The sequence below is a fragment of the Oxyura jamaicensis genome, chromosome 8 (assembly GCF_011077185.1).
Source record: "Oxyura jamaicensis isolate SHBP4307 breed ruddy duck chromosome 8, BPBGC_Ojam_1.0, whole genome shotgun sequence".
NCBI lineage: Eukaryota > Metazoa > Chordata > Aves > Anseriformes > Anatidae > Oxyura > Oxyura jamaicensis.
Window position 1 is genome coordinate 26,255,850 of NC_048900.1, and position 27,662 is coordinate 26,283,511.

The following is a 27,662-nucleotide window of genomic DNA, read 5'->3' on the forward strand; positions in this document are numbered from 1 at the left end:
GCCCCTGTTTTTGCACTACGCCACAGCATTACAATTATTTAATCCCGTATTATCTTCTTGAGCTTCTGCCTATGTGTGGCTTCTAGAAAGAAACCGATAAGGAAATCATTCAGCAACTGTTAGTCCATTCATTATGTAAGTCATAATCTGGAGAAATAAAGCAAGAACAAATCTGTAACATCAGTAGGATGGCAAGGTACCCTGCTTCCAAAGGGAACGGCAATTTGCTAAGGTTACCTGAACAGCACAGGGATTGCAGATTGCACCCACACTGGCAGATAACACTGTATAGTTTTGATCCGTGACTTATTTGAAGAAATGCACTTGCGAAGCCAGACATGTGAGAATAAGACCTGAAACAGGAAAAAATGGACTGTGTTAAGCATGCAGGATTCAAGCATGCGAGGTTTCATTCTGCTTTCACACCAACATTGATCCCATTAACTTCCACAGGAACAGGCTTGATTTACTCAATAGTAAACAGTCGAAACAAGTCCTGCAGATGGAGTCTAGCAGAGCACTTAATTTTTAGCTCGGCAGGCTCCCCTGTGTTTGTTTAGGGCTATGCCCCTGCTTACAGCCAGGCACTTACCACGGAGATTTGCTGGAGCGAGCAGTGGCGTGCTCAGCCCATCAGCACAGCAGCAGTGCTCCCATACCAGCCTGGCCAATTCTCCTTTCACTTCGTCCAGTTTCTCCTCAGATGTATACAGTGATGAGGACAGGCTTTAAGGGAACTAATGATACGGGAGCAGTTAATCAGCCTTGGGTCCAAATTGGACAGCTCACTGGTTAAACACAAACCCCTTGAGGATCGGAATTAATATGACACCATCTCTTACTTTCCAAGCAGTGCACTATCACCCAGAGAGTTCCCATGCGGATGAAAAACACATCATCATGAAGAACAAGGTAAAATACATGAATGAAGGGCTTGCTACTGAGTATCATGTCCTTGCATGACCAGCAAAGTTCCTGTCTGAAGCCTAACCAAAACACACCTTTATTTGCACTGAATTTCCCCATTCTTCCTTCCTCTGTTCTCCCCTGCTGTCCAGAAGCTGCTGGCTGGAAGTACTCTGCTCTCAGAGCCACATTTCCCTTACTTACTTTCAGAGTAGTTTAAATCGTTGTCTTTTATTAGAAAAAAAAAAAAAAAAAAAAGTTTTATAAAAACACAACCCACTTCTCCCTCAGCCGAGGGGGAGGCAGGCAGGGCGCAACAGAAGGAACTTCTGTTCTTCCCAGGCAGATACACCAACAGGACACTGGCAGGTCTCTGCAGAGGGTGACAGACAATTTCATAGGCAATGAAGTTTTAAACAGAACAAATAATAATAAAAGAGATGGAGAGAGCAGATTGCCTCTGATGTGACCAGAGACATCCTTTGAGGATGTTAATGGAGGAGAGAGAATTGATTTTAAAGCTTGCCTTTTTATGCCACACACAGCAAGAACAAGCACTTGCATCAAACATGAGCATGCATAAAGATCCCTTTCCCTGGAAGACACTTTTAGACTCAGTTTTTGGCAACAAGATGTGCAAAACACTAAAATATTTATCGAATTCTTTGCGCCAAACACCCAGGCACAAGCTCTGCACTATTTCAACGTGGGTCTGTTGCAGCAGACCCAGGGAAGTCTCAGTACCTCCACAAAAGATAAGCTCCTCATAGACTGGATTACCAAAAAGAGCCCAACACTAGAGATTTTATTTGTCCTCAGTGACAAGATTCATTGTAAATGCAGCCGTTAAGAAGCTAACACCATCAGTGGCTTCTGCCTGGAGTTTGAAGAAGGGGATTGTTTGAGCTCAGCAAATTCTGGCAGCTTCCTCCTCTGGACAGGAGGCAGTACAGTATATGCTTGTGCATCAACGCCCAGCCTAACACAGGGCTTTCAGAAAGACGTCTTCATGCAAAAACCAGCCACCCTCCCACATCCATATACAATAGGCTTGTTATTAATACATCAACCTGCTAAAAAAAGTTTCAGACCTCCTTAAGATTCAGGTCACAGGAAAATTGTCCCTCACACAGTTTCCCAGCTCCTGACATATCAGCATTTAAATGCTGACACCAGGAGCCTGCCTGTCCCTGCAACATTTCTCTCCCCTCACCCCCTTGCCCTCTCAGGCCGAGTGCTGAATTTGGTGCTGGCTGTATCTCAAACAAGATATTTCTGTGCAATGTGTGGTCTCTGAAGAGCCCCAGAGCCTACACAGAGCAGCACAGTAGGCACCTGCTCCCCTCCACACCTCCCCACTGTGAGCTTGCTGCTGCTGCAGACAACACACAAAGGAAAAGGGCAACACAAAAACCGGAGCATGGAACCACAGCAATTTTATCACAGGACTTGTCACCAACTCACGAGACATTCAGATGAACCCCTGGTGGTTTCAGTCCAGTAACAGAGGGCAGGATATCTTAAAGAGAGGCTTAGTAATGGTGAGGGTGAGGCGGCGACCAAGTGGTGTGACATGCAACAAATGGTCTGGGTGAAGGCATCAGCAACCCTCTCAAGCTGCCCAAACATCATTAAGTCACGTACCACCTGCCGGCGTCCTGGTCTTGCTGGGAATAAAACTCCATTGTGTGGGTCCAAAGCTGCAACACAGGCTACCTAACGATGTAACTAAAATACAAGTTATCCGCGTTACCAACATTCTAGACTATGTATGCCAATTAAAAGTAAGAAGCTGATCAATAACCATCTTCTAAGACCTATTTCACATGCAAACATCTATCAGGATCCATTTCATTTAGGAGATACAGTGCACCTTGCAAAGAAACCAGTCCCATGGGTAACGATGTTCATACGGAGAGATGAACAGGGGATGCATGGGGAGGGAAGGGGTAGGGAGAGTTGACAGGCTGCAGTTCAGTGAGGAAGCTTTGATCTAAGATAGAAGGAAAAAAAAGATTAAGAGTCCTTTAGACTCTATCAACATGGTTTATTTATCAAACTAGAACCTATTATGGTTGTACTGAGAGCTTTGAAGTTCCCTGGCCTATGTCAATTGTTTATTTATGATTCTGTACCTGATATATGTCAGAAGTGCTGGCCTGGGAATTCAAAGGCTTCCCAAAAGATGATGAACGTGAGCAGGCTTTAACCCGATGGTGTCTCACCTTGTGCTGTCAGCGCACACAGGTTTTGGTTCCAATCTGGGCCACTCTTCCCTAAGGGCTGAAAGACGCAGAGAGCTTTGTGATGCCGCCGATAACTTCATCAGGAGAGGAAAAAACTGTGACACTGTAAAAACGAGCATCAGAGCACGGGGAAGCATGAATGCCTGTTTCACCTGTGACATCAGGAGCATATGGAGGCTGATGCCACTGCTCAAGGGCATGAACAGAGCTCCACCAGCTGTGACACCAAGCAGTGGCAGTCTGCAGTGAAACACTTCATACTAAAACAAAGCAAAACACACACTTTCTCTTCCTACCATACCCCAACCCCACACACCACACAACTCACAGCAAAATTAATCTAAACTAAACCCACAAAAGATTTGTTTCTACATCTGTTTCTACCCGTGCTAGGCAGCTCCCTGAAACAGATCCTAGGGCTTTTTACAGCCCGTCTGAATATTTTAAAAGACAAGACCAACATACTTTTATTTCCCAACTTCTGTTTTTTTTCTTGATGATGTATTTCATTACATAATCTAGTCTACTTTTCCACTTGCCTTCCCACTCTCCTACCATCAGCTGCCTCCCGTGCTTCCCCTTCTTCCACTCTGTACTCACTCTGCCCTATCCACTAAGTATTGCCATTCTCAAAACATCTCAAAGCATCTTTCCTGTCCTAAACATGAAAATTTCCCATGGAATTACGGAAGTCTTGTTATTTCTATCAGGTTATTTTCAATTGTATGAGGGATTTGCAACCACTAGTGACTGTGTCCCAAGTGCCCCTGGGAAGCAGAGGCAATGCATTCATTTTTTACACAAAATTGGGGGGCCCAGGGAGCACCCAACTGCTGTCACACGCAGGTAGGAGCTCTGGTCATTGGTCTGAAACCAGTAATTAAAAATCACAAACAAATTTTCCCTCAAGCAATTTGTGGTCACTAATGAGGCATTTAAAAGACCCATGTGCTAATCAAATCCACAACATTCACTTTTTTTAATTAGTTTCTTGCATCACTGTGAGGATCCAAAATCCAGGAAGGATTCTGCTGCCAGCCCTCCTTCCAAGGCACAACACGATCAGAGTCACCAGGTACCACGCTGGTGCGGGGCGCTGAATGGTTTAAATGCAGCTTTTAATCATGTCTCATTCAGTCTTCAAAGTCCACATCAGCTGCCAACTGCAGCTTCTTCTGGGCTTTGAAGCAGTCATGTCCTAACTTCAAAAACCTCTCTACCATACACGCTTGTTGTCAAATCATGACCCAACAGCAACAGATGCCATTAACCTGGCCCTCTGTTGTCTTCTTCTGATGGCCTGGCTTGACACCACGCTTGGTTTTAGTTATGCCCACTACAACCCCATATTGTAGATTTTAAACTATTTCAAGTTTTTCTCACCCATTTTTTTTGCCTATACCTGCAAATACCATAAACCATTTCAGCACATTATCACTTTCCTAATTTATCCTTCATTAAAAAATAACTCCAGCTTCACTCTGTATTTCTGTACAGAGGAAGCTGCCAGAACATAAAAGCTCTCTCCAGCCAATTTAGGAGTGCACTTGACAAGCACTGGCATGTCCAAACCTCGCATAATGCTTGGAGTTCGGGACATTCACATATTCCAGAGCGTAGCAAGTCCCACATCCCCGGGCATCCCAAGCCTCATGTTTTCTGTGCTAACAGCTGGGTCTCCAGTACTCGTCACCTCCTCTTTTTGCTCCTGTTTGGCACTAGAACCAAGTGTGAGGAAAGTGCTTTTTTATTAAACCAGCTGGATGTCATCCCCTTGTTTATTTCCACAAGCGACCAAGGGAAGTCCCACCCAGCCATCGCTCCCTTTCCCAGACTCTTGAGAAGCTTTACGCCGCTAGGAGAGCGATTGTTTCTTCTGTTTGTTGCACAGAGCGCTCAGACAGCTCTGCTCTCTGGGGCAGCCTTGCAGAGTGGAAATGGTGATGAACCAGAATTCAATTATGTAATGAGAAATTGCTTTAATTAGACAGTTAATTGACTCCTCAATTGCAATAAGTAAAATCACTTGTTTTTACAAGGCACATTTATTTTTTATTTTTTATTTTTTCCCAAGGACTCTCAGGAATCAACTCTGCAGCTTGCTTTTTTCCCTGAAAAACTAAAAAAGGATCTGAGAGTTCTGGTGTGCTACTGCAGGACAGTGTTTGATTCCTGTTTCAGAGCAGCATGGGGAAAAAATAAATGAGAGGAGGGAAGAGGTGCAGTGAGTCGCATCAGAGTGATGGAAAAGCCTTTCTCTGATGAAAAACAGCCTGAATCGAGGCACGATGCTAGCCACCCCCCAGTTACCTACAAGGACTTAATGCTTCTTGCATTTCCGAGTCAACACCTCACAGATAGTTCCTGAAGTCTTTCTTCCACCTTCTTTCCCCTCCTATCCTGCCCCAATAAAGCTTCTGTGAGAAGGTCCCGGTGTGTCCCACATTATATGCCTGTGTCTGGGCGTCCTATCCATGGTGAGGTCTTCCAAGGACAAGCCTGTCCTCAAGGTCAGCCTGCTTCTTCCCCCCTTCACCGACAGGACCACAGACACCTTAATGCTGGCGGGGTTATCCAGCAGCTCCCACCAGGAAGGCTCTCTCAATTCGCCTGCCGCGCTGGTGACCTTCCATCGGGGAGGTGACGTTAGGTCTCAAGCAACTCACCCACTTCCTCTCCTCTCCGGTCTTGCAGAAGATCACCAGGAGAGAAATAAGTTAATCTTAACTGAACTGTGCAACAGGCAAGCTGGCAAGTGCTGTGACATTTTAAACATCTGCTTAATAGCATGAGAGAAATGTGGATGAATGCAAAGCATCAGGGCACACTGACTGGATGGAGGGCTGAGCCTGGCAGCACTAACAGCAGAGAAAACATCTTACCTTGCTGAAAGGGAAGGCAGGATCTGCGGAGCGATATTCTCACTAGAGCTCACAAAGGACTTGAACGGGAATTGCAAATATTATTTATAAATAAGCTCCTTTTGCAGGAATCCTTGTGTATAATCAACAGGGAACATCTGTGTGTTTGATTACAGTTGACATTTTAAACTAAAGCCAAACACTGTAATAACACAAGAATCAGCAGCAGCGTAGCAAAGTTCCTGCTTTTGATGTAGATAGGCCACGAGTGATTCTGGCCCAGTCTTTTGCTCCTAAATAATTCCACAGCATAAGGATCCCCAGAAGAATGCCTTTTGGGATTTGAGCAGAGGCAGCTCCTGCCGGGGCCCGCAGAAAGCAATACGCTCTTCTGAGTGTCTAGGCAAGTAGCTCTCAAAACAGGGCAAGGATCCCAAGTGGGATCACAAGTCAGATGAAACAACCACAGTAGAAGAGTTTGAAACAAAAATGGGGACACAAGCAGGGAAGTTTGAGAGCTACTTTTGTACTAACCTTCCACTGCAAAAGCAAACATCGTAGGTCAATTAAAAAAAAAGCTATGTCCATCAGCTTTTGAAAGATGATTCACTGCAAAAAATAAAAATGGAGAACTGGCTTCCCAGCTAGGCACTGGATTTTAAATGAACCAGTTTAGGAGAACTACATTTTGACATGGATGCAAGTTGGCACACCAAACCAGATACTCACGGGACGAGCATGGAGAGAGGTAACAGACCTGATATACCTAAGTGCCCAGAACCTGCCTGATTTTCTCTTACACCTGCTGTCTGGGAGCCCCCAACACACGTTGCTGCCACTAAAGTGCAAGAACCTTCTCTTTCTTGGGAGAACCTGGCACCAACTGCCCAAGGTATTTCATATAGCACTAAACCACGTAAAACAGCCTTCTTTATGAGTTACTATGAAGTTACGTAGCAGGTCCTATATATTGTTCCTTTTCGTCTCATTCCTTTTCTCTCTCATTCGTTACACGGAATTTACACGATGGCATTACGAGCTTTATGACTCTTCCAATTGAGAAGATGTTCTCAGGACCAATTCTGCACGAAGTCCTGTAACCTTTGTAGCACCAGGTGCTCAAGGATGGACTGCAGCAGCCTTTAAAACAGTACAGGCATTGCAGCAGAAGACCTAGAGGCTGGAATGAGTGTCATGTCTAAGGTGGTTGCATGGGAATTTAAAATAGGCAAAATTTAATTTCCCGTGAGAAATCCAGATGGAAACTTTGACCTGAATTTGGTCAGAAAGTTTGCTTTCTCTAATTTACTCAAATTGGAAGCTAGGCATTTAGCACAAGACTGAAAAGTAGGAAGGTTAAGAGGATACAAACAGCAAAGCAAGCAGGGTAATATGCAGAAAATACTGCATAAGGTAAAATCCGCCACGGGATCTCTGCAGGAGAAGGAGCATTTTGAAGAACCCTTGCAATAACCTGGGACACCACAGCAGCCAGAACAATTGAGGTTTGCTGAGTGACCAGCACCGATTGAAGAAAACGGTTGCGACATGACACGAGTAATAAGGAACTGAAAAACGTCTCAATCTCAAGCATGGCCGGATTTCTGCAATAAGGAACGTAGGCATGTATCAAACCAAGCCATAACCTACAATAAAACAAAACCGGCACATTTGTGAGAGAAAACCTGTGATGATAGGAGCCTGACTTGATTAATAGCTCCGTTGTATGGCCAGTGTGCAAAGCAGGCCAACCCTCATCAAAGCACTTAGCAAAGCACAGCTCCATCGGTCGTGGGTCAGGCCCCGGCATTTGAACACACAAAGCCAAAGGTCTCCATCATCCCTCGTTAAAACCCTACGTACCACTTTTAGAGCACACAGTCCCCTCCCAGATGTACACCTCTCTGTTCACATACCACCGCTGCCCACAGCGCCGGGGCACCCCAACAGCCACAGGTGAGCCGAGCAGAAAGGAAGGGGACCAGGCACGTGTCCAGTTTCCAGTGATGCTTCTGAAGGAGTGGAGGTGCTGGGTGGACAGACGGCACTTCACACTTCCCAGCAAAGCCTTCATTTGGGAAAAGAGAGCTGACAGACGGCATTGTGTCTCCTGGAAGGAGCCACATTCATGGGAACAAGGGAAGAGAAGCGAGCGACCCCTCCAGAGCCAGCAGAGCCGTCTGTTCATTTCCCTGTTTGTTTGCTCTTTCAGACTTAAACGCTTGAGCAGATTTACACAAGTAAGTGCACTTGAGAAGTGGGCAAACTGAATATGAACGCTAGGCCAACTGGCTGCAGAGACCAAGGAACAGAAAGCGGGATTAATCCTCTGAATTGGATACCAAAGCACCGCCTGTGCCCCGTGGAGCTTTCCAGTGGGGTCCCCGTCCTTCTGCAGATCTGCGCCGCAGGGAGGCTGTGGGGCACAGAGGGCAGGTTGCAGCGCTGTCCAGATCTGCCCGCGCCCCTGCCTGCAAGCATTCTTCCATATGCAGGGGTGGGCAATTGCTGGCAGGAGCCCGAGACAATTAGGGGAGGAAGAAAATAAGAAACTCCAAAGTAATCTGTGCTTGGAAGTTTACCAAAATAGCTCTCCCAAAATTCTTATTCCGGAATAAAGACTGCAATAGATGTATTTTTTAATTAACCAAACAAACAAACAAAAAACCACCACATGAACACACACAGCCTGCCCTTTGCTGAGCAAACTCGGGGTTACCCACCAAAACTTGCCTCTCAGTTGCAGATATCCCTCCAGGCATACTAGCGTCACTTACCTGTACTGGTACCTCGAGCAAAGGTATTTGCTTAGGGTACCCCTGTGCCACAGCAAGCCTGACATCATTTGAAATGCAAAAAGCACAATTTTCGAATTCTGAAACACTCAAGTTGGAAACTAGTTCGTAATGGGAACACTGCCTGCATGGGTATTCGTCACATGCACACAAAAGACGGTTGGGAGTCCAGAAATGAAAATGAGACTTCAAAAATGCTGAAATCCTGCAGCTCGCGTGTCCTTCCCTGTCTGTCAAACCCAATTTTTTAGGAATATATTTACAATGCCTAGACAAATGCTCATCAAATCTAGAGCATGTCTTTGCGATTTTTGACAGAAGAGCATATATTTGTTCAAGTTTATTTTTACACCGCTCAGCACTATATTCCAAAGCCTCAGTAGTAGGGAAACAGCATTCTCTTCTACCCAGCTGTAACTTCTACCCTGCCTCAAGCCTACAGAGGAGGGTGGAGGAAAAAAAATGTCATTCACATCTTCTTACCCTTCTGCTTTCTTCAGGCAGTTCACATGCCAGCAGAAAGAACTGTCTAAGCAGAGAACACCAGTGAAAGACAAGCTGTTCGCCAGAAGCCAGCTACAACTTCCTCTCAGCGCAGTAGATCTCGTCACTCAAAGAAGCTGTTGCTTGATGTTTATCGTTAATTCATGTAACACTGAATTGAACTAGAAAATAAAGCAGCTGTTCCTGTTACTCACCTCTAACCACACACTTCCTCATAATCGATCAGCATCTTCCAGCTCTGAGTGGCAGCGGAGAAGCTTGCCCATTTTGTTGTTCCTGCCAAAGATGGAGTTCCCTTTTGCACAACTGCTTTCAAATGCCAGTTTCAAGGGGTATCAAGGTACACCCCTATATTGTCCTTCTTTTCAGCTCTTCTCCAGCAATGAGACTTCCTGAAAGTGCATCAAATGACTGCACTATTGATGCAAAGGTGGAAGATACAATCTGCAAATTCTTGCAACTCTTCCTTACTGCTCCATGCATAATCTTGAAATATTTGTGTTGCCATAAATACCTTGCTCTACATTATCTCAAGATTTGGGGGGTTTGTGTGTTTGTTTTTTAATTTATAGTCAAGTTGCATTGTCAAGAACACGAGAGTTGTGCAGTCTTAGCTCTACCCTCTTGTATTTCCAAAAGATTTCAGCAATGAACAAAGGAATTTTTATAGGGCAGAACAAGATGCATCACGTAACTGAAGAACATAATCTCAGAATATGAAAACATGTAATTGCAAGCAGTAAATACAAGCAGGCAGGCATGCTTACGTATGTTTTTGTTCATTTGGCAGTAATGCAGGTCAGCATTTTAGAAACATCCTCCTAGTCTTACAGAACAACCCGACAAGAAAGGAAAACACAACTTTTATCTCAACAAAACCTGAAAAGAGTTTTTATAGTTGGGCTTTCTTGGTTTGCAGACTTTCTTCCTGATTTCAAATGCCTGCCACAAACAGAGGAAGAGGGAAAGTTCTTCAGCACCCTTTCCACAAACCACAGGAAGCCTTTAAGTTGAGTTGAAAAGCAGAAGGCTTCTGGAACAGAGGAAATACTGCTGGCTTTCCCCACAGCACACTTGCAATGCTCTGCAGCTTTTCCTTCCAGCCGCCACAGGAGTTTTTCCTTCTCTGCTGTTACAGTTGAATACCATAGAGCTCTCCGTAGGCCATAGCTTGAGATATGCTACATCAGGCAATCCAAAATCAGCATGTGTTCCACACCGTCGCTGCTACCATCTTCTCTATATTTTCCTGGAACAAATTCCTTCCACTAAATCCTAAGATTGGGCTGCAATTTGACAGTGAACAATGACTCAGTCCTAAAAACATAAAAGCAAGTAGGTTCCCTTTGTCTTTTCACAGCTAATTTGACATCTTGAAGGGTTTTTTCAAACTCAAGAATTTACTCCTACAGACCTCAAAGATAGCTGATTTTCAGATAAATACCTGTTACAGCCCACACCGCTGCTAAAGGGTGTGGAGTGCTCTTCACCCGACGTACAACAGTGTGGTTTCCAAGTGCCAGAAGTTGTACCAAGAACACAACATCATAAAAGCATTTTTTTAATTCTCAAAGAGTTTCACGAGAGAAGCTCTATCATCTTGTACTCAAACCTGAGATGCGTAATTAGAGCTGCAAACAACACAGGCTCTACCTGTCCCCCTCCTCTCCAACATGAAAGACCCTTTGACCTTTCCCCAGCTCCTGTCCTGCTGTGTCTGTCTCCTCACATTTCCTTCTGGCTGCAAAAACAAGCAGTCTCCTGACACAGCCGGCTTCCATTCACTCCATCTGTCAGCAAACCAATGTGATGGACTCCATGAAATGAAGCCAAGGTGACCTCTGTGCTTTCCACCCAACTGTGCTTCACGTTCTTTTACAGCACTTTCCAAAACCATCGCTATCACATTCCAGGCAATGAAGCTCGGCCAAAACAGTCACACCTCAGGTTGCATCCTAGGGATGCCCAGAAAGCTGCTGCTGCTAACTCAAGAGGTAGGAGCTGGTGAGCAAGGATGTGAAATTCCTTCAGCATTTATCACGGCTCAGGTTATGACAGATACATGCCTACCCTTTCTGAATGGTCAACAGTGTAAGACAGGTGGGAATAAAAAATACCTAGTGGAGATCAGCAACCCTGGAAGCAGTAATAGAGACTGTAAACCTCTGCCCATCCTCAAGGGACACTTCAGTCGAGTTATGCCAACTTATCCCAGCACAGGCTGAAGACACGAGCTTGTCTTACACAGCCTAACAGTTCCCAACTTTTGCACCTCTGTTTCTGGGCAGCTGCAACCACACAACTGCTTGCCAAGCAGCATGGCTTTCATCCTCTTCAGCCAAGTGCATTTTAACCAGCAGTATATGAAACCCCATGGCTTGTTTTCCTCAGATAACAAAAACACTGTGCTTGGCTACAGTCTCAGGAACACAAGCCACAAATAATTCAAGTGAATTCAATGCATGCCAGAGGCGTACGGGATATACGGCGTAGGTACCAAAATCCTGCCAGAGAGCGTATGATAAAAATGGAAGGGAAAAAGAAAAAAGAAAAAAAGAAAAAAGAAGTCAGGCACCTTTTTATAAAATTTAACCCCAAGAAGATAAATACATACTGCTTCTTCTCAAGCAACATCCAAAGCCAATGGCAAACGCCCCACAGACACAGACCCTTTGGTCCATTAGGCAGGCTCTGACGTTCCCACTAGCAGCGGACAGGAGGAGCCAACCAGACACTAACCATGACCCTTCGAAGGGGTTTACTGAGACCTTGTGCATACCACAGCTGGAGAGAGCACTGGGTCCCAGGCTCCTGAAGCCAGCCCTCTCCAAATCTGCCTCATACAGGGAAATAACTGCCTTCAGTTTTCACACATGCTGAAAGGACAGGGTGGGAAGGCCATGGTTCTCTCCATCCTGATGTCTTGCAGCTACCATTTGAACGAGTTCTTAATCCCTCCAAGGAAGCTCTGCAAGTAGTCTAACCTGTGGCGTATTCACAAACTTGACCCTACTACTTAGGTAACTCAAATTAGCTGTAGTCTTCCTCCAGCCTTTTCTCTTCCCCTACCCAAGGCCACCTGCTGGCTGTGTCCCCTCCCAGCCTCTCTGCTGGCAGGGCAGCGTGAGGAGACCCCAACTCTGCAGGCACAGCTGTGCGACAGCTAAAGCAGCAGCGTGCCATCAGCACTATTTTTCAACACTGATCCTCAACACTGCACCACACCAACTACTATGAAAAAAAAAATTAACCCCGTTCCAGCCAAACCCAGTACCCTAATGAAGAAGTTATCACTGATACATGCACTTCATTGCTACTGCCAGATTCACTAACAACGTACAAGGCAACAAGTCAAGCAAGAAGAAAGGAACAGGAGTAGAGCCAAGCAGCAGGGAAGCAAATATTCATCTGAAGCCAAATTCAGTAATTACTGGTGTGTTTTGAAGCACTCATTTATAAATGACTGGCTACTTCCCTGTCCAAGTTGGTTGCAGCTCCAGGTGATGCGACGACTACACCTAGCACTGGCACGGCCTCAGCTTGAGTACTGTGTGCAGTTTTCGGGCTCCACGATAGAAGGAGGATATAAAATATTAGACCATATCCACAGGAGGGCAACATCAACAGTGACAGGCCTGGAGGACAAGATGTGTGAGGAGCAGCTGAGGTCCCTTGGTTTGTTCAGTCCAGAGCAGAGCAGGCTGAGGGGAGGCCTCATGGCGGCCTGCAGCTCCCTCACAAGGGGAGCGGAGGGGCAGGCGCTGAGCTCTGCTCTCTGGGGACAGTGACAGGACCCGAGGGAACGGCGTGGAGCTGGGACAGGGGAGAGTCAGGCTGGGTGTTAGGGAAAGGTTCTGTACCCAGAGGGTGGTTGGGCACTCAGACACACTCCCCAGGGAAGTCATGGCCGGAACCCTGTCAGTGCTCAAGAAGCACTGGGACAAGGCTGTGTTTTCTGGACTGGTGTCTTTTGAACATAGCAGCCCCTCAGAAAAGGCTCACAACTGCTCCTGCCCCCTTCCTACCAGCTATGTCTTCTACTCTTCAACAGAGGTGCACCCTCTCAAACTCCTTCTCTTCAGGAGCCACTAGAACTGTACGTTTGCCTCTTAAAGACCCAATTTTCAATGTATTGACTGCAAAAGCCTCAGTTCCACCTTCAAATAAGAAGTCAATCACAGTTTGATCACAGAAAGGCACGGAGCACCAGAGATTACAATTTAGAGCCATCTGTTCCCACTCCCTGCTCCTCTCCTCATAACCAGGGAGTAGCCACCCCCTCCTCTCATTTCCACTGTTTTTTTCCAGTTCTATCTTACCTGACTTCACAGCTCCTCAGGCCCCACCATCAATCTCCCCTGCCTGCAGGCTTTTTGCCCTCCCTCCACCTCCCGCACTCCCCACTGATCTGTTTTATTAAACACACCTGTCCGTCCCCTCATCCAACCGTTACAGCCATTTGTATTCACACAAATATCCAGGCAAACATGCTGCTAGTTAATGTGAACTCTATTAAACCACTACTGGTAGATGCACCTGTCAGAAACCGATGAGGAGGAAAGAAAATAAGATCATCTAGCGGGGACAGGAGTTGCCAGGAAAAGACTTTGAAAGCAACGCATCAGCCCTGCATTCACAAGACACCTCTGGGAATCTGGGTCACCCCATCACGGCGTGCTGAAGCAAAAGGAGGAGCTGAAGGCAGCTTGAAATGAAGCAAGAATGAGGCATAAATTACAATGGTAACTGCACCGTGATGCATCCACGTAAGTTACTCTTTCCTAGATGTTTTCAAAGGAGGGTACATTCTGCCTGCATCATACACTCACAGCTCATGTCCTGAGGTAAAGAAATCTGAGTCTGACAGAACACAGAGAGACACCCGTTCAGAGATTGTGCAGACCCACCCCTCGTCTCTCTACCACGGTGTGTAGTAACATCCTAACTAAAGAGCAGACTTCTCTCCAACATATACTTGCCTGTGCTTCCTGGTATTTTAAAATGCACTCCCCTTCATGGTCTTATCTAAGCACAGAAAGTGGTGCAATGTTTTCTTTGCTGTCGACAACTGTTCAAAATTCCACATTGGTAATGTTGAGAGCCTTAATGTACCAGCTCCTTCATCATATTTTAAGAAGCTGAGCAAGATTAACTAAGTAGCATAACATAACCAGTGGTGTGCATCAGAAGTCCCTGCTCTGCTGGAGAACCTGATGGAGCTGAACTGGTCTTAAAAAGCTGGAAGCATCTGGAAAACACTTAATTGTGCAAATGCTCATTTGCTTGACTTTCTTTTCACAGTTCTTCTCTTTGAAAAGAATTCAGTGATCAGCATGCTGTTGCCTTTCTTTTTATAAAATGCCATTAGGAACATCAAAATAGAGAAAAATCACAGTAAAGATGACTTCCCTGAAGAAGACAAGCTAAAGGGAAACAAAATAAGGAATTGCACATGTTCAAAATATAATAGCACTCTGAAAACAGACTGATTAGTGTATGCATATGTGCATATATATATATATATGTGTGTGTGTGTGCCCACATGGTGTTGTCCCATATAAAGGGAGAATGGACAGAGTTTTAGATGAGTATTTTTGAAGGATGTGAAGCAACCTTTTAATTTTAGTGAAGCAACAGATCACAGAAAGGATCCGTATATTAGGCTTAAATGGGAACTTAATCTACATTTCATTGTAAAATCTGAAAGGGCTTGGTTTTCCATGTGAGTTAGATTGACCGTATACAAAAATGAATTGTGCCTTGTTGCATTAAAAAAACACTACAAAAATCATGCTTTTGTGCAGCTGTGATTCAGTTATGGTGTAAAAATTGGTACAGAACTGTAATCTGCCTCAAAAGAAACTGAGGGAGGCCTCCTGCCTTGGCAAGTTGCTTTAAGTGTGCAGTAAGAAAGCATGCTTCAGTTCATCCAACAAAACAGCAGCATAGTGCTTAAAAACAGTTTTATACACCTTAAGCATACCCTATGCTTAAACTACATGCAAAAAATATGTATAAAGACTGGAAATTAAATTGTACATACAGTCTTGCAATAACATCACTGAGTTACCTCAAAAATTGCATTGTTATATTCAAATTAAGATTTCTTTTGTTGTTAATTACAATGTTAAATTTGAAATTTATTCTTAATTTTAAAATATTTTCTCAAACTACTGTGATATATTTGCAACCCAAACATCAACATTATACAATTTTCCCAAAGATAGCTGTAGACCTTTGTAAACATGATTTATGCTTAGCGATTCAAGTACACACTACTGTTTTGAAGGATTAGAAGTATCTATTACCGTTACATTTTTAATGGTATAATCCACTGCAGAATCCATAAAGGATTTAAAAGCTCCACTTTGAAGAAGGCAGGGTCTCTGGTGGTTCTGCAGAACTGATGAGCGCTGTTGCTTGTGCGAGGCCTCAGAGACATGGCAAGGTTGTAGGCTGCCCTCAGCGCACCCAACAGCCCGTTCCTCTAAAACAAACTCCTCTCCGACACCTTTAATTGTAACCCATCACCTCCAGAGGCACAGCAGACACAGATGGGAATTATCTTCCTGTAAGTGACATCGCAGAACTTCTCTACTTCACAGGGGCATAGAGGTGAAGTTTAAAACAGGTACCTATAAAGTGTCTCAAAATCCTTGGCTAAAATATACCGACTACATGTAGCACTACCAGGTAGCCATGCTAGCTCTGTTTTGCCTGCATTCAAATTACTTGTTTCATTAAGTATTTAATCCTTATTAAACTTGTACAACAAAAGAGGTTTATAAAACTTTATCCTCAGCAGGCTACAAATTCAATATATCGCTGTTGATACAAATGCCATCCCACGCCAAGATATATAGGATAAACTCCACATATTTTGTTCATCTTTTTATTACAAGAAGTAAAGATATTTGCATGCTTCTGTATGTACAACAGAGCTCGACAGCATGCATTTCTTTTGTCCAACCCCCCACGTTATGTTCTAAGTGTGTATACAGCTGAGGGATGCTTTCCAATCAAAACAGATGCTTAATTCCTGTAGCAGGGAACGGAGCACAAATGCGGGATTTGGTTTAATGTACTCACAGTACACCCAGCCCCAGGCATGCCTGAGAATTTTCAGTAAAAATTGCAACAGAAACTGGCTGAGAAATCAGGTTCCCATTTGGAGGCTAGCAAAAAGCAAGGCTTTTCTGGGAGGCAAAAAATTGGTCCACTTAACCACAACCTATCTTCTGCACTAAAAGAAATCTCTAGGTAGGTAAAGCATTTCTCATAGCAACAACTCTCTGCCAAAGTTTAGAGATTAAACTAGAAGCCACAGCAAATGAGTATTCCATCTCAAAACTGGACATGTTCAAGTACAGCTCAATAATTTTGGGGCTGACGTGTAGGGCAATGGCTGTGGGGACAGGTGATCAGCCGAGGAAGGAAAGAAGGACAAGAACACCAGAGATGTGCAAGGATGACGTTAAGTAGCACCGCAGTCATTTGTGGCCAGCAGACAGACTCTTCTAGATGGCACAGAAGAGAGCAGCCGTCATCCAAAGGTACGCCAGGAACCTGCTTGGCTCTGGTGCCACCTGAGGATCAGCGTAACATAACAAACAAAAATGAAGCCCAGCCAAATCCAACCTCCCCACCCTGTGCTGGGGACTATTAAAGCAACTTGCTAGGAATTTAGAATAAATAAAAAAAATAAAACAAATCCCATGCTAATTTCTAATCAGTATCCTGTGCTCAGCAGCCACCTACATCAGCCCAAGCACAACTATTTCAGAACTGGCATTTCCAGAATTAAAAAATAGTTACCCTTTCCAGACCAGATTAGTTTCCTCAGAATTTAGAATGTGCTCCTTAGATTGTAATTAAAGTCAACAGTTATATGTTTATCATTCCACGCTTTGTCTTTGAACTGGTGAGTTAACACAAAGCTTGGGATGTACCCATACTACCACTCCTGGGGGGACATAGGGGGTCGCCCTTTTGGACAATGCTACAGCACCAGACAAGATAACTCCCTTCCCAGCCACGTGTACAGCTCCAGGATGTGAGCCTTGCTTTGTCTCTGAGAACTTTACAACAAGCTGTACCTTACAAAGCACAGCAGCCGGTGCCTAGCTGTTGCTTTATGTCAAACTGTTATAATTAACGTTTGAGAGCTGTGCTAACAATGCAAGCTAAATCATAATGGAAAAAAAAAATCTTTGAATCTGGCAAAACCTTGCAATGAAAAACAAACACTTGATTCACAAGTGCTAGAGCTGGAGAGGGAGAGTCAAGAACTAATCTACCATACTAATTGGATTGAAAGATTCGGAGTTGGTGGATTTCAGTGGCTGTATTAAAAAGCCATCTCCTCTTCAAGGCAAGGAGCCAATGTAATGAAGAAAAGACAGGAAGCAAGTCAGAGTGCCATCCGAGGTTAAAAGAAAACCCTGTTATCTTTAAAAAAAGGGCAGCTGATTTCCATGATACCAAGTTTCTGTCTTTTACAATCGAAGGCTGTTTTTCCTATTAGGAAAATCAGCAACTGGAAAATACATTTACCAGAGCATTATTCCCCATCATTATAAAAATAAAAGGGCCAATTAAAACTCAGTTAAGTGGTAAATATGTTGTGGAGTGAACTGACTTTACAAAGAGAATTTCAATTAACCCAATAAAACCTAAGAAGTGCTGGGCACAGCAGTAGTTATTCTGCCAATTTTTGGAATCTCTGACCAAGAAATTCTTGAAAACATTCTCAGTTCTGCAGTGGTACAAGCTTCCAAAAGGAATTCATTTTCCAGAATAATTAAATAGAACTTAAAATGTAATTTCATGTTTACTGCTCCAGGAAATACCAAACCTGCCTACAAAAAATAAATAAAAGAAAAAATAAAAGAAATCCAGACAGATTCAATGAATTGTTATTCCTGGTATATGTACTGAATAGGATTCAACAGTTCTCAAAATCTACTGTGTGGTAAAAATATGCAGCGAGGGCCCAAATTCTAATAGATGAAGTTATGAAGTTATAACACGGTAGTTCTTCCTGCAATGTACACACAAGTCCTGAATTCACAGCACGTCGGAGCTGTTTGGAGCTCCACCCAAGCAGCTTTGCACACAGCTGGCCAAGGACTCAACCCTTGAGCTGCACCAATGCAATACAACTTCCACAGCCAGAGTCTATGTACTTATTTTTCACCATAATTTTCCTTTCCTTTTCTACTAAAAATTGGCATGAGAAAAAGCCTTACAGGGTTAGAGAAGACTAGATCACATCTTACCTCTATACAAAGAGGATAAATGACCTCGTATTGAGAACAGTGACAAAAATAACTTGTCTTGATCACTTAGACTACAGGGCTGAAAATCATGCATCTCACATCTTACTACCAAACAGTTGCTTTGCAATTCTTACCAGGAGGGGTCTGCAATACCATTTGTGCTATAAACTTCTCTAGTAATGCGTACAATATCCTGAGTTTTATTTCAACATTTCTCTTTCTTCTCCATCTCAACCCTGAAAATGCCCATCAGCCACAGCCAGGAGCTCAGTACTGCCAGCTTCAGGAGTCCTGACAGTACCCCCAAACATCCTCCCAGCCCAGACCCACACTCTGTAACACGGGTCCGTTTTTAATTAAAGTAGAAATAGAGAAGCTCAGATTATCGCAGCCGACCGTTAAGCAATGTAACGAGTTTTCTCAGTGCCATTTTGATAGCCTGGCTTCTTTAAGAAGCTTTTAATTCTGCATTCAGCTTCAAGACACCGAACGCTGCCAGCACTGTCTGATCTCCGCATGACAAGGAAAAGTACCACAAGGTCTCTGCTCTGCTACAGCATTTCTGACAAACACGGCTGAAGAAAATTATTTGCCTGGATTACGAGGCTAACAAGTATTCCCCAAATTAACGATGAATTGCATTCATTTTATTTTTCACTCTTGCTGGTAAGAAACCACCAAAGCTTTCTTCAGAAAAATCTGCTTCATCCACAGCAGGAATGACTAATTATAAGCACTCTGTCTGGGGTAGAAAGAAAAAGAAAGAAATAGTTTGTCTAAGCTTATGGAAATGTGGCTGCCTGCTTCACTTTCTGCCTTTTCATCCTGTCAAGCAAACAAAGCGGGAGGGTGGGAGGGGGAATGGCAGCACAAGCAATAAAACAGCCTCGGAAATTCAGAGCTGAAAAGATGTTCCAGCTGATGAAAGGCAACGAGACGAGGCTGCTCAGTTCTTACTCCACCGTACCTGATAAGAGAACTTTGGATGGCCAAGATCTGTTCCCTGAGCACGGTTCATCAGGGCGTAGCACAGCTTCAGAAACATTATTGCATTTTTAATAATTCAGGATCTGCCTGTGTCCCTCTTGATTAACATCTATACAGCAATTGTCCAAGCTTCACTGACGTTTTCATTTTGCTGTCTGGAAGTATCTATAATTGCTTCTATCAGCTAAAATGGTTATTTCAGCTTTTTGGTGTCTTAAATTTGGAGTCTTAATGAAGGGACACATTTTTTGACAGCAGATGCCAAAAAAAATGCCAGAAAAAAAAAAAGAGAGGAGAAAGAATGAGGGGAAAACCAACAAGTAAACAAAAAATATCTACAAACATACAAAAGCACATTTCACAGAAGCCTTTGGGAGCATATGCTTGCCCCTTTAGACCCAGAATCATCTGCTTGCAAGGATGTGTCCATGAGCAACAATTTGCTTGTCTGTTTTGGCTAGTTCAGCAGGAACCAGAGCACGTATGTGCAGTTTTTACTAAGACCATGGGAGAAGGAATGAATGCCCTAAAGTCAGGGCAGGTTATTATTACTTTAATCATTGCAAAGAAGTAGTAAAAATTATTATACACCAAAATTAGCAGGGGACAGATGCCCATTCATTTTTCTAATTACACCTGTTTGTCTAAGCTATACATACATGACAGGCTTCAGACCAGCCTCAGAAGCTGCTGCATCTAGATATGCCAGGCCAGCTCACGCGCTGTCAGCACAGTTAGCGCATCCAGATATCCTAGGACACTGAACTAAGTTCAGTTTATCTCCTAGTAAATATGAAGCACTTTTAACACTAGATCTGCTAACTGAACTAAACTGGGGTCCAAACGCAAAGCATTTAACTTCAGCCCATTTCTGACTCTCCAGAGGAAGGTATCTTTAATAGATCTTACAACAACAGTAGCTGATGATGTTCTTCTGCTCACTGCATCAAAATTGTTTTGTTTTTAAACACTTAAATGAGACTACAGAGCAACTCTGTTACTCTAAATAATATATTTTCCTAAGACTGCCAGGTCATCAGCAATTCCTCCCATGGCAGCCCAGCAAAGCTGAGACTTGGAGCCACGATGACATCAGCCACCACAAGTGGTCAGTAAGACAGGCCTGGAAGGACAGACACGGTCCAACTTCAGCAGTCTGGAAAAAAATATATATTCTTTTCTACAGCAGTTTGACTTGCACCGCAAGGGATGTGACAAGGTCTCCGCATTCTTACCAAGAGGCCTCGGAGGTCTTGGTGTCTCCCAGGAAAGGACGATTTGCGTTCAGTTGAAAACTGCACAATGAGAACAAATAGGAGCAAGACGTGCAGTAAGCAAGTTCCCATCGATATTAGTCCTTTGCATTCTCCTGGATCCTTGTGATTACTAAAGGGGAGACCATGACAACAGCGGAAAAGCCATTCACTGCTGACATCGGAGACACAATGGCCAACTAGTACTTTGGGTGAAATAAATCACCCACTAGCTGTTTTATTAATGATCCAGCCAGAAAGCTCATACTTCATTGCAGAAGATGAAAGAGACAAGTAAACCAAGCTGCTAGTCGACAGGAATGCATTAATATTCATTTAGCTTTTTATACACTGCTGGTCAGATCGGGAGAAGAGCTGGGCACTGCCGCTATGTCAGCACTTAGCAGTTTTAGGACTCGATTACACACCAAGTTCCCAGTTGAATTCAAGACTAACAAGCAAAGCCAGAAAGGCTGACATACACCCCAGACTGATGGCTGTGTTAATTAATACAAAAATGAGTCAACACAGAGGTAACCTGAAACTCTACTCTCTGCTCTCTAACGTAAGCAGTTACGGGAAGCTGATCACTCCAAAAGGCAGCGGTACCACCAGCGGATACACACACACTTCAACGAACCTTTCTGTAGGAAACAAGCTTCTGGAGATCACCCAGTCCACATCCTTGGTGTGTGTGTACACACAGCTGTACGCCCACTAAATTCTCATTTCACTTCTCTGCTGTGTGACTGCAAAACTGAGGACAGCAAACAAAAATGGAGCAAAAATGCCATCAAGACACTGGTGACATTATTTATTTTCCTTTCATGCTTTCCTAGCTTTTCACAGCTACTCCACAAATACTCATCAGTCTACATCCATTACTGGTCTCCCCCAAATACACACCAATTAAGTCTGTATCAGAAATTATTTAGAAGTGAAATTAAAAGATGATCAAGATGACTTGCGATAGCATCAAACCTATCATGTGACCCTCCTGTAACCCTGGGACTCATGGGGTTTTGACTCCTGCGGCTCACTCATCCCTGAGTCCGTCAGTGATGACATTTCCATGTTGCCATAACACATAACTCAATCCCTTGTCACACAAAAGCATGCCCCCCACACTTCTAGCACAGTTCTTTACTTTTGAATGCATGTATATCCTTAAACAAAACCCACCACCTTTGATTTCCAGCTCTGCAGGACAGCAGCTTCCTAGGAAGTGAGTAAGCTTTGCACCAGCCAAGATTACTCATGCAGATTTGCAAGTCATGATTACAATGCAACACTACTGACTTCCAGGTTTATTCCACTTCTTCTAGGAGGTTATTCCCATTAAAAAAAAAAAAAAAGTCACGTAATATTCTGCATGGCACACTCAAAAGAGCCTCACCTGGCTTTTGCTTATTTATGTATTTTAAAAAGTAAGATACTGAGACCCACATGAGATTTTTCTGAGCATTGCGATAGAAGTAACAACATGTTCCAAAAATTGCATGTAAAGAGACAAAATCTTTTTTTCTTTTACATCTACATCCCTATATTTAAGGGAATGCATTGCTCATGAAGTGTACCAGAATACAGTCTTTGATGATTTACGTTTTCAGGATAAGTACTTCAGAGACAACAGCAATTCATATTTCTTCCCGTTTCCTCCAGCAAGCCTGAACTGCTTAATGTAGAGAGCAGATGAAAAAGAGGAAGCATGGGAAAGTATTTAACTAAAGCAAATGGCACAGAAATAAAATAAAATAAAATAAAATAATTAGGAACTCTGCAAGCTCTCACAGTGAATCAATCACAGCAGACTAGGAAGCTGAAGAGTCACAAATAAACCAGTGAAAGGTTTTAAACATCATGCAGATTTCTAGTAGAAGTCATGGCCACATATCCCTGAGAGCTGGGGTAAGAGGAAGGAGAAGGTTTCTGAAGGGAACAGAGAAAAGAAAATAGGTAATTCTACTGACCATAACTACATACATAGATGTTTTGATGGGAATTTGAGTTTTAATGGGATACAATGTCTTCAGTTTCAGTGCCTTAGATAATCACTGAAGGAGATTAGGAAGCAACTTTCACTGCTGGCTTTCTAACTACCTTCTGGCACCACCCTTCTAAGCCCACCCAACGCTGGATCCTTCACAAGACACAATAACCAAGATGGGCCACTGCTGCAGAGTCCCTGTGGCACCTCCTGCATCTCCTGCTCCAGCCCTGGGACGACTTACTGATGAAGAACTTCTGTGAGTACAACTTTTCCACCAGTAAGGAAAAATAAATAGTAATAAAAGTTAGAAAGCAAGACCGACAAGGACATATTCAGTATTAGCTAATGGCATGTTTTGGTTTCAGTCAAAAAATAATTTTTAAGCCTTTGAGAGTAAAGAAGTTTGCTGGAAAGTGGCCTGTTTCATTTATTTTCCCTGTAATTCTCACCACTCTATTTAAAACCATTCATCCAAACACGAGGTATTCTCAGAGGCACTATTGATAAAAGACTGCACAGAAGCCAAGCACCACAAGCAACTATTTTTAATTATCCAAACTGTGCACTGGAAACATGCACAGCTTCACAAGCGAACTTGAGGTCAGAGGGGGAAGCTGGGGTTAAAAAAAAAAAAAAAATCACAGCAACAGGCTACACACTAAGAAAAATTTCCCCATGGAAACCCCCTGTCTGGCCCACGAACGTATATCAGGCCAGGTGAAACATTTTGGGCCACGCTGTAAATGAAGATAAAACATGCTGGCATCTGTGTGACAGACATGGCCACAAATAAATCAAGCAATAAACAGCACAGCGTGCTATTTCTGGCTTTGTGCCTCTTTTTTGTCACATTAGGGTAAAAAGTTGCATTCAGAGACCACAACTGACTCTGCAACACGAAGCCTCCCAGCACCCCCCACCATCTCGGCAGAAAAGCAGGACAAATTCAAGTGTCTGAAGGGATTATGGGATAACAAGGAAGCCTGCTAACAAAAGCAGACAGCCATTGTGGCTTAAGGAATCAAAATGAACACCCCAACATCTTCCTCCTAGCTCAGAGCAGGGGTTTTGCAGTCCCAGTGCTTGGCCTAAGACGACACCGGCAGCTACTGATTGTTTCCTGCCTCGACTCTCCCTGCTCTCTCCTCCTGGGTAACAAGCAAACCTCAACAAGTTTTTGAGGGACAATCTCAACAGGTCCCCTCTCCCACTGAACTACTCCACATTTGCCTTGCAAAGTTTTTCCAGCGATTCTGCAGGTCTACCAGTACACCCGACGGGCTTGAAGGACAGCAGAGGATCACACAGACAAGGATATGGAGCGAGTCTCAAAGAAACTTGTTCTGCCCTACTGTATCCTACTCCTGTGAGAGATGAGACGCTATCTTTGTGCTGCTTCTTGCCTATCAGTGACTAGCAGAGAATTAAAACCTCAGAGCCAGGCCTTTGCCATGTGTTCATAGAGTGCCTAACACCGTGGTGCTGCTTAGAGCCACCAAGCACAAGCAGCAGTGTTCAAGGGACGTACGTGGATGTTCTGCCCCAGCTCACACTCATCGCTCTCCCCCAGTGGCCCCAGCATGTCCATGGATTCTTTTGGCTGAGAATACCATCAGAGAAAGTGGTGTTCTGCACTGTATTAAACTTTGAGCACTATATGAAGCCTGTTTAAAATATTTTTCTAAGCCAACCCATACAAATTTATAGGTAATCTCAACTCAGGCAAATGTGGTAGGTCCCCTCTGCCACTTTGGGCAGCTGTGACACTTCAAGGTGGCCTGGCTGCTCTGCAAGTAAACAAGATAAAATGCTTAATAAGTAATGCTTATGCTTTATACCAAATTTTTTATCCATTAATCCAGTGGTGGCTCACAAAGGCTGGCAAGAATATTGACACTTCCATTTTAAGCAACAATGCTCAGAGAGGTTAAGCAATTTGTCCAACGTCACATAAAAATGCAGTTGCAGCCAAGGGCAGAGCAATTTCTGAAAAGCAGCAACCCACAGACACCTCGCCTCGATTCCCCGAAGGCTCTGCCATTACATCGCAACCGTTCCTATTCAGTTTGTGTGCCACTTCTTCCAGCAGCCATCAGACACACAGTGAGTGATGTACACCTCTACAGCTCACTGTACACACTGCTACTTAGCACCTTCCTGGCACACAGGACAGTGAGTTATACCTCCATCAATCCTGCCCACTTGTGTGCACACCGAGTCCTGTTGATTTTTCTCATTGATTACACGGACACATCGTGATTTTGTGAACAGAGCCCAGAGCAGCAGAGAGGTAACTGCTTCACATCTCAGGCCAAGCCATGGGCTACAAGATGCAGATCCTAAATCCTGCTGTGGGATTTACCTGCAGCAGCCATATCCAGCAGGAGGGTTCGGTGCCAAGCTGACCTCCTAAGCCCTATCTGAATGTGTAGAGAGAAAATCAGAGGTTGCACTTCTGGTGATTTAGTGAAGGCATCAAAGCTCGGGGCTAGGAAAACATGCAAAAGACTGGACAGAGTCACATATTGGATCAGCTCACCAGAAGCTCATGAACAGATTTGTTTCCTCTAAGGCCACAGACTGGCTGCAAGCTACTCAGCAGCCAGTTGTCTTTGGCTATTTTTAGGGCTGGGTGTCCAGATTTTCTTTAGGAAATGCATGTCAATCTTCAGCAATGTCAATAAAAGAGCTAATCTTTGCAGATTATCCAGACTGTGACAGCCCTGCACGTGGACGTCTGACACCAGCACTGTCTCCGTCAGCGAGCACGTTTCAGCACGACAGACACCAGGAAACCCCAGCACAGAGTTAGCAGCCCCCCTAGATGGAGCCTAGCAGTGGGCCCAAGCTGCAGACACCACTACTAACCTGGTCATTTTTGCAGAGCCAAATTAAGACCTACAAGCTGAATTACCAGGGCCTCCGGGTCAGATTCAAATACAGCTGGATTTTCTGTTCAGTGAGCACACTGCACTCAGTAAAAGCACTTGCAGCACCTGAAGAAGAGTCGAACTTAGCATAAGCAAGCAAGCTTCCAGGCAGCTGTTGCAGAATAACCTGCAGTCTCCAAAGAATAAGTCCCATTATTTTAGTGCATTTCCTTCCCACAGAGACGGTCAGTTTTGTGACTGCTCTTTTTAAAAAAGCATTGCTCAACCAAGAGGAAAACAGTTCATCCCCTCTGAATTTGGGCATGAAGCAGAAGCAGCAGGAAGATGAGGCAGCCACACACACCTTCCTTCCCAGCAAAGGGAAATACATGAAGTAGGGCTTAAGGGATATTGAAGCATACTTCTTTCAAACTCCTGCCCCAAGGCAGGATCAAGTCTACCTGAGCCACTCCTGATGGAAGTTTGTTTGTTCCTAAGAAGTTCCGGTGACAGACACTGCCCCTAAACAGTTCATACGGTGAACTGTTGCCACCATTCAACATCAAAACTAAATCTCCTTTACCAAAAATTTGAATTCTTAGTCCTTGTCTTGTTGTACTTCATTTGAAAGAAGCTCCACTCCTGGGAAGGTTACTTGGGATGTCTCTCCTATGAAAGCGAGGACCAGGCAGGCCTCCAGCACTCAGTCACCAAGTGCAGCACCACGGAGAGCAGACCATGCCTCATCTGCACAAGGGAGAAACAGCTTGAGGAATTTGGATTGCCATGAGGAAATCCAGATCAATGGCATCAAAGAAAAGAAAAGAAAATGGACCTTGGCAGTGGAATACAGTAGTGCAAGTGAACTTGAACAAGTCACGAGCCAAACATGAGACCTAGGAGAATTTTGGGGAATCGGAGACACTGATTCCACTGCCTGGACAAGGCTGCTGCTGCCAAAGGGGTGTCCCTGACACAGAGTCTGTGCCTCAAGGCAAATGCTCCGGGATTAAGGCCAGAAAGTTGCTCAATCTCTGCGTGAACAAAAGCAAGTCTGGATCTCCTCACAGCATGTCCCTTGAGCCAAGGCGGACAACCACACTTCAGGGATAACCCAAATTTCATCTAAATGTACATTAAAAAACCGGCTTTGAAGATAAAATACAGAAGAAATCAGAGGAAGGAAAACATCTGTGGATTACACAAAAATGAATAAGGGATATCTTCATCAACATGTAAACCAATTAATATCCCAAACCAAAACCTCATTGCCTTCCTCTGATTCTGAACTGCATTTTTATAGCAACCTTAAGCCCTGAGTTTATCCATCTACTTCTCCATAACACAGACCAGCAATGTAAGCAATAAATCTGCTCCCACTGGTAAACTACCAGCTTCCTGCTTATCCCAGGGATTTCTGCATTGATTCCCCACTCTGCAGAGCGCAACCAACTGCACCTACAAAACAGGTTCAATTTTTCATTATTCTAGAGCTGTGAGCATTGATAGGTTTCTCATTTTGGAAGTATCTTTCCTGTGGAAAAAATGGCTGTATGGAGCCAGGATCCCCCAGCGACACAGTACCAACCCCTCTATTTGCAGTATGTAATTTAACCACTAGATGTCTGCGTTACAGATCTGTAACTTACCCCTGGTCCTGGCAGAGACAAAGCTGAAGCTCTAGTTGGAAATGAGGTCTGTTTGTAGCCTGGTGTATCCTAAAGACACAAGGCCAATGTGATCATGCTGTTTTTCTGTCAGTTCCACCTCCTGCTAATGTCAACTAATCAAACTAGCTGATTAATTTCAATCAAGTCTGAAAACAAAGCAGAGGTCTCAAAGATGATTATCGTTATAGGAACTTCATTAAGATTATAAAAGTGGCAGCCTGTGTGAAAGAGAGCTCTGAATTAGCATCCTCACTGATGGAAAGCAAATCTCAGCCTGTACACACCTCCTCTTCGGTGGCAGA

The 27,662-nt window shown here is 44.0% G+C and overlaps 1 protein-coding gene across 3 annotated transcripts in view; it reads right to left on the bottom strand.

The window, feature by feature from the left end:
* Positions 1–27,662, bottom strand: part of LRP8 (LDL receptor related protein 8) — a 169,603-nt gene that overhangs the window by 123,005 nt on the left and 18,936 nt on the right. Inside the window, exon 1 of one of the 3 annotated variants that reach the window (XM_035332684.1) lies at positions 9,507–9,543. The exons of the other annotated variants lie outside the window; for them this stretch is intronic. Within the exon in view, the coding sequence (XP_035188575.1) occupies positions 9,507–9,528 (22 nt within the window). The 5' untranslated portion in view covers positions 9,529–9,543. Of the gene's footprint in view, positions 1–9,506; positions 9,544–27,662 lie in introns of those variants that run through there. 3 annotated transcript variants of the gene reach the window in all.